This window comes from Grampus griseus (genome assembly GCF_964374135.1).
Source record: "Grampus griseus genome assembly, chromosome: 7".
In the NCBI taxonomy this organism is placed as follows: domain Eukaryota; kingdom Metazoa; phylum Chordata; class Mammalia; order Artiodactyla; family Delphinidae; genus Grampus; species Grampus griseus.
In genome coordinates this window covers 42,498,192-42,510,416 of record NC_139001.1, presented here as the reverse complement: position 1 = coordinate 42,510,416, position 12,225 = coordinate 42,498,192, and the positions used below count along the sequence as shown (strand labels likewise).

The following is a 12,225-nucleotide window of genomic DNA, read 5'->3' as shown; positions in this document are numbered from 1 at the left end:
CACAACATAAAGAAAACTTTATTCATCTTTTCCCTCCCCAGGTTATAATGTTTCAGGGTCTCCCACTGTTGTCACACAATTATTTTGTATGTACGAAAACAACTGCATGACTTGATAGCACATGAAATGACATGGAGGAAACTTAAATACATATTACTAAGTGAAAGAAGTCAATATGAAAAGGCTACATACTGTTATGATTTCAACTATATGACATACTGGAAAATGAAGACAGTAAAAATATCAGTAGTTGCCAGGGGTTAGGGGAGAGGGAAGGATGAGTAGGTGGCACACATAAGATTTTCAGGGCAGTGAAACTACTCTGTATGATACTTTATTGGTGAATACATGTTATTATACATTTGTCCAAAACCATAAAATGTACAACACCAAGAACCAACCCTAAGGTAAATTATATGGACTTTGGGTGATGATGTGTTAATGTAAGTTCATCAGCTACAACAAAGGTACCACTCTGGGGGGAATATTGATAATGGGGAGAGGTTATACCTGTGTCGGGGTAGAGAGTATAAGGGAAATCTCCATACCTTCCTCTCTAACATAAAACTACTCTAAAAAATAGTCTATTAAAAAACAAACAAGCATAAAGAAAAGCAACATGGGTAAGAGATGTAATCTAGAGAAGGGTAAGGAAAAATAATACATTTGCAAAGGAATTTAACTACTTGTCTATCTGCCTAGCATTATAGAGTGAAAAGCACCAAGACTAGGTTGGACAACTTGTGTTGACGCCCTGCTTGCTCACAAAGTTCCTGGGTGACCTTCAGCAAACTACCTCACCTTTCTGGATCTCAATTTTAAATATGCTTAAAATGAGGCGGTTGAGTGGATCTCTAACTTCCTTTCCGGCCCTAAAATTCCTGCCTTACAGCTAAGGACCCATCCCTACCTTTTTTTTCTTTCAACCCAGACCAGCCACCCTAGCCTGAACCTTGTTCTTACTCTGCTGCATACTTTTTGGCGTACCCACTGGGTCCTAAAACACAGCAACCGTTCGCAGTGACTGCGAAACTAAAGGGCAGGGGGGCGGGAGGACTGAACTCTGAGGGGAAAAAAAAAATGCATGAAAACCCAGAAGACTGACAGCAAGTGATAGAAACCTTTAGATGGAAGACTAGGCAGGGTAGAGCCGACGCTGCGCAGCGACGGCGGAAGCTGGAGGAGGGTGGGGCGGAGCCGAGATCCGATTGGACGGCTGAGGGGGCGGGGCCCGCGCTGACATGCCGGGGAGGAAAGAGGGAGGCTGCGCTGGCGTCGCCTGCCAGTTTCCGCCCCTTGGCTTCCCCGGAGCATGGAGGGCGGGGCTCGCCATGGGACGTCACAAGAGGCGGGGCGACCCGGGGGTCTAGCCGGCGCGCGGGCGCGTTCCGCAGTCGGTGTTTGGTGCTCTGGGTGCGTGGTAGTTTGGTTTCTGCTCTGGGTTCGCTGTCACAGCCCGTCACTACCCGGAGCCCGGGACAGACAGGGCAACGCCCGTGTGTGTGTGTGAGCGGGACTCAGGGCAGAGGCGTCCTCTCGCTGTCTTTTTTTCTTCCTTTTATCCAAAGAAGGGGGCAGTTCTCGCGCTTGCCTTCCTGTCGCCCCGTTGGGAGCGGGGTTGGTGTGCGGAGTGGTTCGTCTTTTTTTCTTTTAAACTTGTGAGCGTTTTTGGTTTTGTTTTTATTTTTTTCCTCCCCTTTTTTTTAGGCTCAGTGCCGTCTGGACTGGTTTCATTGGTCCCTGACTAACCGCTTTCTGCCCCTTCTCTCGCCAACCCCGCCCAAGGTCGCCCCTCTGCCCTCGCCCCTGGCCCGGGGGGTGGGAAGCTTTGTCAGGCTCCCTGCCCACTCGAGTCTCCGCAGCGTAGCAGCACCTGCTTCAGTATGAACGGGGTCAACGACCCCCCTCTTTTTATAAAAGATATTAAGCCCGGACTGAAAAACTTAAATGTCGTCTTTATTGTGCTGGAGATAGGTAAGTGGGGTCCGCAGCCCGCCTTGCCGCCCTGTGTGCGTCCCGGGACAGGAGGGAAGGGCGCCGCCGCCGCGAGCCGGGGGCTCCCGTCCCCCTTTCCTCCCTTTCCTCTCCCCTCCCCCATCCACGTGGCCCCGTTGGCCCGAGCTGGGGCCGTAGCCTACCTGCGGCGAGAACCCGGGGCTCGACCTCTTCCCACCTTTCAGGTGCATTTTGATCCCGGAGGAGGAGTTAGCTTTTTGGAAGTCCTCATTATCTAATACACCCCTCCCCATTTTGATTTTTAAATCCTCACAGGACGCGTGACCAAAACCAAAGACGGCCATGAAGTGAGATCATGCAAAGTAGCAGATAAAACTGGCAGCATCACTATTTCCGTGTGGGATGAAATCGGAGGTCTTATACAGCCAGGGGATATTATTCGGTTGACCAGAGGGTAGGTGTGCATAAAAGGGTTGGGGGATCAGAGTGCCTCCCAAGTAGGAGTCTGCGGAATCGGAATTGGCTGACGCCCGGGACCTTGGCAAGTTCTAAAATTTCATCTTTTCTGTGGGCCACCCCGAGGATTTTTAAGCCCCTTCAGTGTTAACCTCAGGTGATGGACGGCATTGGGATGTAACACCTTCATCTTTAAAAGCAGTCAGTTTCAGCCGAATCTAAACAACCCCACCCTCAGTTTACAGATTAAGTAGATTTTTAAATACTCTTCTGGGATTACTGAGTCTTTTTAGTAGATTGTTAAAACTAACATAATCAATACTTCATCTTTTTCATAAACTATTTAATATAGTTGTCACTTAGCTTTTTTTCCAACCTTTTCCCCTTTTTAATGACTTTTGAGATCCTGCCCGTATTTTATTTGTATACTCATTTAGACAGTGGGGACGTAAATCGAGATTGTAGCTGGAGAATTTAGTAGGTTTTGTAGTGTGTCAGATTTGTACTCGGATGTAAAAGTTGAGAGAGGAAGTTTACAATATCTGGAAGTCACATTCTTGAAAATAATTTCTTGTGCCTACTGCTGTAAGGTCAATGTTGTACAAAAACAAAATGATGTGCAGAAAATGTTTGGCAGAAAGATGTCTATGATACCTCTGTCCAAAAGAGTTAGTTGGCAGATTGGCTTTTAAAAATAATTTAGTACAACCTTTTTTTTTTGATTAGTAATTAGACTGCCTTTAGAGATTTACCAAGTATTAGGAGGATAAAATGCCAGAAAGAGGTCTTAAAAATAGATTTTGGAAGCTTTGTGGTCAGTAGAATTGTAATAATTCATTGGTGATAACTGTAGGAAAAGTGGGTGGAGATTGACGTTGGCAAAGTACATAGAATCTCAGAAAAGTGTTGGATCACCCTGAAAGTAGGAGCTTAGAGCCCTTTGATAGTATTTTACAGGTCTTACAACATCTTCAGGAAGTGAGGCATAGTATCATCGAAGAAGGAAGTGAGAGTCAGGACATTTTTTTTCTTATACACTGACTCATTATGACACTGGCTATGTCTTTTTAACTTTCACATCTTTAACTTGCACAAAAGAGAATTTCTTCCTGGGAGGATATGGTAAGAATTAGCATAATTAAAGTTTTTTGGCTGCCAAAGTATCTCATCCAGTGATTAGAAGTTATTTTATACACTGTAAACGGCATCTCTTTTCAATTATTTCATATTTTGTAGTCACGGAAAATACATAGATGTGTCCATCAAAAAAACTGTGGAAAAACTAAGTCAGTAGCCTTATAGTATCTATAGGATTTTAAGGAGTATAGTTACCAAGGAGTACAGTTTAAAGGAAAATTCAAAACCAAGGAAACTCTACTGTTACTTCAGTGTAACCTTGAAGTTATTACACTTTTCAACTTCCTTTTCTGTAAAATGGGAATACTTATACCTTACTAAAGTAACATATCTAGCAGAGTCTGGCCCATTGTAAGGCCCTTAAATTCTGGTTGAATCTAAGAAAAGTAGCTTTTGAAGAAAGGTATACATCTCAATAATGGTAATTTGAATATTGGGATGCATATCAGAAAACCCTGCAAACATTGATCTCATTCCTGAAATAAGTGAAAGTTAAATGTTTTAGTTGTAATCACTTCAAATTTTCTCTCAAAATAGGCATTAATTTTTACTTTAGTAAGGTGAAATATTAGTGCACTGTCTCCTAAGTCACTTTTTGTGTAACTTAAAAGTGGTGAGTGGAGTCTTTAATAAATAACCTTTACTAAATGAAGAGAAATATATAATGTGAAATGAGAAAAATTTTATTAACCTGTATTAAAAGATGAACTATCATTATACTTAAGCAATATTTGGTTATAATTTATCTTTCTAAATCATGAAGTTACCATAGTAGTTGTACAAAGAACCACTGAAAACCAAGCCTTGGGCTTATTTTATACTATTGATGAATTTACATTTGTCTTAGATTTGTGAATAGGATTATTTTATCTAATGATGCTTCCTGCATTCAAAATTGTTCTCAGTAAATAATTGTTCAGCCAAGTTGTTGCTAAAAACTGGGAATTTGGAAAAGCAGATAAGCGAAAGATTTGTGATCATAGTTTTTTAGCCCCTTGATTAAATTTTACTAAATTTTCAGTAGCTTAGGAATAACACATACTAGCCTATGTGTTTTATGGAGGCAAAGGAAAATATATATCAATATCTGGTAGAGCAAGTACATGCGTGTAAAAGTAAACACTAGGGTGTTGATTTTATATGCCCTGTGTTTGAAAAGTAATTCTGCTTGAATCTCTGCAGTTTGAACGTTCTCCCTTTCTTAATTGGCTAAAGATGTGATCTTTGGAGTATAACAATGCTTGCTTTGCAAAAAGACTTCTATTTTCTAGGGTTAGTTATCGTTTATATAATTATGTCAAAATTTGGCAGTAGAGTTTTCTTTGCATTATTCCTTAGTAAGTAACAAGTTAATCAATGGTAGATACAGGGTTTGAGCCCCACCTGCACCCCAATACAAAAAAAATAGTATAAAGATTTATTTGATTTAAGTAGAAGGAAATATACATATTTCCATAGAACTGATGTTTCTTTTCTTTCTAGGTATGCATCCATGTGGAAAGGATGTCTGACACTTTATACTGGAAGGGGTGGAGAACTTCAAAAAATTGGGGAGTAAGTATCAAGATGCATTTCATATAATTGAATAAATTACAAATAATATGTACAGAATAACTGGTAGGTATAAACGATCAACCTATTTGTTGACTTTTTGACTGTAAACTGAATGCTTGCAGCAGCTTAACTTTGCATGTATGTGCTAGTTTAACACCTATCAGTACTGTTTCCTGTGGTTGAGAATGTCAGTTTTTCCTGGCAAAGAGCATTAAGAAGCTGCACTTGAGACAATCCCCAGTGGGACCGTTTCTGTAGGCTTTGCGAATGTATATCTTTCAGATGTCACAAATGCCATTTGAAGTAAGTTCTGTATGTAAAAGGACTTGCAGCAATGACAATTGAAGTCCTGTATTTATCCACAGTCTAGGTACCGTACAGGCAGCCACAATGCAAGCTTCTATAAACTACTACCGTGGTAATCTCTACCCTGACTTGGAGGAACCATCCTCTCTAGGGGTGTAAAGGTAATTCAGCCTCCATGCTGGCCTAGACATTTGGGATGTACTCATAAAGTATGGTGTAGCAATGAGCCAAATCATAAAATCCATTCTGTTTGGTTAATGCCTGACATCAACTTATGCCTGTCAAAATAGAGGATATCTAAAGAGAGAAGCCACAAATGGCACCAAAAATAAATAAATAAATAAAGGAAGGAAGGAAGAATGTGTTCTACACTACAGGAATAAGATACTTTGGGAAAACTAAGCAATCTTGCTAGCTTTTAAAGATCAGAAACTGGTAACACTTTGCTTTCGCTTAGGAGGAAAATTAGGATTCACTTATGTTCGTACTTAGAGTAGTAGTAGAGCAATGTGTTATGAGAGGTCTTAGCATCAATATTACAGAAAGATTGAGGATCCTGTTCTGACTTTCACGTATAGAGAGGTATTTATAATAATGGAGGTCAGTTATGTGAAGAACCACTGGGGGTCACTCAATACATAGTGACTTTGTCAGGGTCAGTCCAGGAGTTACCAAAACTGATTCTGATTTATTTGTGGGTTGAGGAGCTAAGAAAATGCTCGTGTGTAATGTTTATCAATATACACCATAGTCAGCTGATAAGAAGCATTGGGATAAACCGTGTCTTGATAGCCAGTTGTCTTTATTCATGCCTGCAAAATCCACTTTTAACCTTGAATGATTATCTTTGCAGATTCACAGTGATTGGTCAAAGAGGGACGGGATGAAAGTGTATGAGTGGATCAGTGCAAATCCATCACCAATGCTGGAAAAACTCTGGAACCCTAATAAACATGGTTCAGAGGCATCCATCAGCCTATGTGGAAAAACAGGACAAAGATGTGTTTCTGTGTCCTTGATCTTTGATAAGGACAGAAGAAGAATTAAAATACAAAGTAGAATGTTTTAAACATTGTAGGCAATCAAATATTTGATTTTTTTTTTAATGAAACATAAGCATTTAGAAAGTTTTTGTTGTAAATGAATAGAGTTAGTTAGCATATTGCTGTTTGGTAATTCATTTGACATCTACATTCTTTATTCCTGAAAGTTATGCATGTTATGTAAAGAAAGGTTGATTATTTCAGAAGTCATTCAAATTGTCCTTTATTGTCTTTCAGATTTTGTATGGTTTATTCAGAAGTGCCAAATTTCAGTGAACCTAACCCAGATTATCGAGGACAGCAGAACAAAGGGGTAATTAATCCAAATGTATTGTCTGTTTTTATGATTAGGCTAATTTTGACTATGTACTATAAATCTGTGGCTAGGTTGCCAAGCTTTTCATACCCTAAGTATAATGGAGACGATTTTAAAAAGAATCTTTTTAAAGATTCTTTAATGGAATTCTTTTCCATTTTATATGTTTTGTGAGTGAGTCTGTATAGGTGTCTGTAGTATCATATATGAAATGTACAGTCAGCCCTCCATATCCATGGATCATTCAACCAACTGGGATTGCACTGGTTGAATTTGCTGATGCAGAATGTTCCTATACAGAGGGCTGACTACAGTATGCCATATTGCACAAGAAACTTCAACATCTTCAGATTTTGGTATCTGGGGGGTCCTGGAACCAATCCGCCTGAGATACTGAGGGACGACTGTATGTGCCATTTAGCAGTTTAGCACTTTTGAGGAGCAGGGAGTAATATCAGGAAGGTGTAAGATGTAACAGAAGCTTTGAAAGGTCTGGAAACATTCCTGAATATTTTAACATTGAAAGGACTTGGATAAATCTTTTTAAATTGTTTAAAAACCCTTGAAAGTTTAAAAAAAAACAATGGCTACAACATGTTATAATAATATGGTTTTTTGAAAATCTTCATTTGATTACATTAAGGCATTTTTTTAATAGGCACACAGTGAACAGAAGAATAATTCCATGAATAGTAATATGGGTACAGGTACATTTGGACCAGTGGGTAAGATTTTTTTTTTTTGGTATATTTGTGATCAGGTGTAAGAATTAAGGGAATCTATCTTATGAAAATATAACTGATTTTTCTAGAAAGCAGATTCCCTCTTAAGCTAATTTATTGAGCACATTCTATATTTAAACATTTGGGCCAGTTACTGGGTGAACGTTGGCTAATAATAAATCTAAGTTTTGGTGATTCATTATGTTATTTTCCATTGATTTTTACAAAATTTCTGTAATCTAGTGATTATTGATAATAGATGCAGAATAACTGGTTATTTTTGTGTACCGAAAGCAGTTTATCTTCAGATTGATGCTCACCTTAGTTTTTCACATGCTCATAGCTGCCTCTTTAAAAGATTGGCCTTTACCCCTCAAATACTCTCAAAGGTCAATGGTTGTTACATCCTTGTTAAAGGTCTTTTGAAGCCTTTATTCTTAAAGACCAGAGGAAAAGTCTTTTGTGATTGGAGTTCATTAAGGTGGCTGAAGTTTTATTTGACCTGTTGTCTACATGTTTGAGCACAGCTGATGATCATTATGCTGTGGGATGCTTTGGTTTTTCCTTTAAAAAGTTAGAATTACGTGTCTCTTTTAAAACATTGTTAACCTTATTTGAACCAAATGCCAATACTTATATACCATTTTGCTTTTGCTTTTTCCCTTATAATGTAGGTAGGGCATTAACTATGCTTTTTTCCTACTTTATTGATTTCTTATTCTATTACCCAAGTTGCTCTTTTTTTCCTCTCCCTAGTAATGCAAGCATCAAGTTAATATATTTACAGTAATTATACATTTGGGAAAACCTAGGACTCAAGCTGAGTTTTTTCCAGTAGTTTAAAAAAATAATTAAATAAATAAATAAAGGAGTTTGTTTTCCATAATACTTGTAAGCATTAATAGCATGTGTTACAACTTCAAATAGATGTACTTCTATTTGAAAATGGTGATGATTTTTTATATCCTTTTTTAGGAAACGGTGTTCAAACTGGCTCAGAAGCAAGGGGATGCCAATTTTCATATGCTGGTAGAAGCAATGGCCGGGGACCTGTAAATCCACAGCTACCAGGAACAGCTAATAATCAAACAGTCATGACCACAATAAGTAATGGCAGGGACCCTCGGAGAGCCTTTAAAAGATGACCTATGCCAAATACACACATGTAGTTTTTAAACTACGTGCCCTACTTGAACACTTACTGCACTTTTATTTATTGTTAACTGTGAAAACTGTCCTTTATCGGTTTCCTTTTATGTTTTTGGTTTGTTAACAAGAGTGGTTTGTTTTTTATAGCAGAACTATTAAGCTGCTCGAGTATCCTATTGAAGAATGGGAACACTGAAGAATAGGGGCATTTATTTTTAGAGCAAAAAGATCTTTGGATATCCTCTAAAATACCTGCACCCATTTCATGGGTGAGTTACTTACGACATCAGCATTTTAGCTTCTATGAGTCTATTTTCTGTACAAACTTTGTAATTTTTAAAATAAGGCTTAGTGGGAGATGTTCTTTTGGCTTAAAAACAGATATGGCCAACTAAAGCAGGCTTAGTGGGAGATGTTCTTTTGTCTTAAAAACAGATATTGCCAGCTAATGCAATAACCACCAAAAAAGCAAAAACATGGTTAATGCTAACAGCAATTTTTGAGTGTTTGTGACTCCAGGAATGATTGACTTCTCCATTGAGTGACTGCCATTAAGATTTTCCAGGGACTGAATCATCCTAAACTCTTGTTCTGTTACCAAAAAACATATTCTTTATCAGAATTATGGAATAGAATGTGATCTGTATTATAACAAGAAATTTTTAGAAGAAAGCTACATTTCCTTTATCTTAGGGTAGTCCTGTTAATACTTACCAGCTTCGTGCATTACACTGAATGGAAATTTAAAACTGAGGCCTTGAATGTTTATTTTCTTAAACTACTATGTCAAATATTGAAGTTTAATTTGAGGGAATTATGAAGTCATAATAAACATTGATCTAATTTTTACAAATTATGGTAGATAAATATTATAGTGAAGGCAATTCAAATTGAATTTATGTAGAAAAATGTAATCTTAATTTATGGCGTCCTAGGTACTTGCAGAAACTCAGCCTGGAGTGAAATTCCTAGGTTCTTACTTTATTTGAGGGTATGTGTGTGTGTTTATTGTCAGTTTCTGAACACAATTCACAAAGCCTTATCAGCAAAAGTTAAGAAATGGCTCTCTCAAAGAAGCAAATACAGCTTTATTTAGAAATTTAAAGGTAGAATTTATTTATGTGTTGTAAGTGGTGTCCAGTTCCACTTTTTACTGTGTGGTGGATAACTGGTAAATTTTTCCTTTGTTGGAATTAAACTCTTCTTCAACATTATCTCTTGAATAAAACTTGCGTTAATGTTAACAGACCTACCTTATTTTTGCTCTTTTAATGGTTTACAATGGAGAGCCAGTACGTTTTACTGTAATTGTAATGATGACTTCAGCCTGGTGACTACTTAGCTTTGTATTTGTCACTGTGTCTTTTTTCCCCACCTCAAATAACAATAATTTAAGTGGACTTTGTTTTCTGAAAGTGCCATAGCGTTTAAATATAAAAATTTGTGCCAGATATTTGTTTGCTCTAATCCAGTGTGTCTAACAGGTATTTCAGTATGTCACATATTAGGCACTGTGTGGATAGTGTTAAGGGGTAGACGAAATAATGAATAATCTCAAGAAGCTTATTGTTTATAGTATTTCAGTAACTGGGTATTATATGTTATAGAAATAAGTTTTTCCTTTATTCATATACTGATGATTATAGTTAATTTGGCTTTGTGACTAGTATTTTTTTAAGATGTTCACAAAATTACAGATGTTTGGAATAAAAAAAATTATAAATTAGTACATAATTTTTTTTTTTAAATCTCAGTAGATGTAGGAGCACTAACACTGAGTTGTTTGTGGGAGATTAGTGTTACAGGTCATTTTAAAAGAAAGGATTTTGGAGTTCTGGAAGATTAAAATAATCAGGTATGGATTGCTGAGCTTCCAATCCTGGCCTTATTTTCTCTTCACCTGTGATGTTGGGCAAGTTATTCCACTTGAAACCTCTGTAAGCCAGGTTCCATAACTATAAAAACAAGTAAGTGAGTAATATTACCCTTTTGTATAGTTAAGATTTTCCTGTGTGAATGAGTAGAATGACTTCTGGCTCATAATAAGCAGTCGAATGTTTGTTGTCTAGTCATACCTCGAGAACAGAAGAAAATGCAGGGTTAGGTGTGGAAGTATTGTTACCCTTTATTGTGTTGAGATTAAGTAGAGAAAGACCTTGTCTTTTACTTTTGTAATTGACATTTGCCTCAATCATTTAACCTTGTTGTTCTGTATTTTTTATCATTTATTAACAAATTTCTTTTTTCTTAAGGGAAGCCTTCAAAACCAAAGCAAAGTGAGTTGCAATCCATAATGAACATTTGCCTTCCCAGCCTGCTTGGACAGTACTCATCAAGAAGTTAAGAGGAAGAAAGTTTCCTACCTTCCTCCTTCCTGGTGCTTTCAGCTATCAACTTTTAAATAAGTTTAAACACCTTCCCGAAAACAAAAGCCATTTAGTATAGAAATATACACTGCTAGGTTTGGGTCCCACTTTATTTTTACAAACCAGTTCTGAAGTGGATTGAAGTCTCATTAGGCAGGTGGCCCCTCCTGTCTAGGCAGGTTGTTTGGGAGTTGCTACAGTACAGACATGGAAAGATGAAACCCATAAGCCCAGATGATGATGTATAATAGTGAAAGCTGCAGTATGCTTTCCCATGGACACTTAGACTGGTTTTCCTATAGTATACCAACTCAATTTTGCTTTGTTCCTGTAGGTTTAGTAATTGCGTTTTAAATTTGAGGACAGTTTAGCTTTAGACTACCCTAAATATTTGTATCACTGAGTATTTGTCACTTGTATTTTTATCATTTAACATTTTAAGGGTGTTTAATTTTCTGGGTTGAGTAATAATGCCAAGGGAGTGATACTAAAAACAGATGTGAGGTTAGTAAAAAAGTAATCTTATGATATATAAAGAACATTTAAAGTATAGGAAGATTTAAGATAAACTAAAAAGTTTTCTCAGAAGGTGCAAATTGAGAATATTTTACATCAGTCTTAAGACACAGTAGCAGTTGTTAGTTTAAGTTTATGTGGATCTGACATTCCAGTTTGCTTACTGACGTGACTTTCCTTTTCTTATACCTTAATAATACCATTAAGTATCATAATGTACCATAATGACTGATTGCTCCAAGCACTTTTAGGCTGCCATGACTCTTAAGAGACTTTAATGTATTCACAAAAGTTCTAGAGACAACAAACCAGAAAACCATGTGAAAAGCAGTATCAACATGGAACGCTTTTCCACACCAAAGTCTGTTCTTACCTCTAGACTTGTTCTTGGGAAAACTTGCCCTATGATGGCCTCTTTTTTTTTTTTAATCTATTTTTCCTTCTCTTAATTTGTTTTATCCCCTGTCTTATGAAGGTGAACATTTCTAGTAGAAGAGGGTCACAGTCGATCTCTGGTATGGGTTTAATGACAGGGGTAAAAGCAGATATACTTGGCCGTAGTGAAAATCTGTGTATTGAGGTTCCAGCCAATTATTAAGTAAATGGAGTAAACAGCCCACATTTCACAAAGTAGCCATAATGACTAACAGTTAAGTTATGCGTCTGAGGAAATCTAATTGTGACCTTGGAAAAACAGCACTATT

The 12,225-nt window shown here is 37.4% G+C and overlaps 1 protein-coding gene across 1 annotated transcript; it reads left to right on the top strand.

Moving 5' to 3' along the window:
* The first annotated feature begins 1,415 nt into the window (after positions 1–1,415).
* Positions 1,416–10,336, top strand: NABP1 (nucleic acid binding protein 1). The gene is made up of 6 exons (XM_082658145.1): positions 1,416–1,974; positions 2,272–2,410; positions 5,032–5,103; positions 6,690–6,765; positions 7,427–7,493; positions 8,466–10,336. Exons 1-6 carry the CDS (start codon positions 1,884–1,886, stop codon positions 8,633–8,635), a joined length of 615 nt encoding a protein of 204 aa, XP_082514271.1. The 5' UTR covers positions 1,416–1,883; the 3' UTR covers positions 8,636–10,336.
* Positions 10,337–12,225: the final 1,889 nt, after the last annotated feature.

What these genes read in the sequence shown, in the direction of transcription:
- NABP1 (XM_082658145.1), top strand. Translation starts at nt 1,884, where the DNA reads ATGAACGGGGTCAACGACCCCCCTCTTTTTATAAAAGATATTAAGCCC. An exon ending in ATTATTCGGTTGACCAGAGG is followed by an intron (nt 2,411 to 5,031) that starts GTAGGTGTGCAT and finishes TTTTCTTTCTAG; the next exon opens with GTATGCATCCATGTGGAAAG. An exon ending in GAACTTCAAAAAATTGGGGA is followed by an intron (nt 5,104 to 6,689) that starts GTAAGTATCAAG and finishes ATTGTCTTTCAG; the next exon opens with ATTTTGTATGGTTTATTCAG.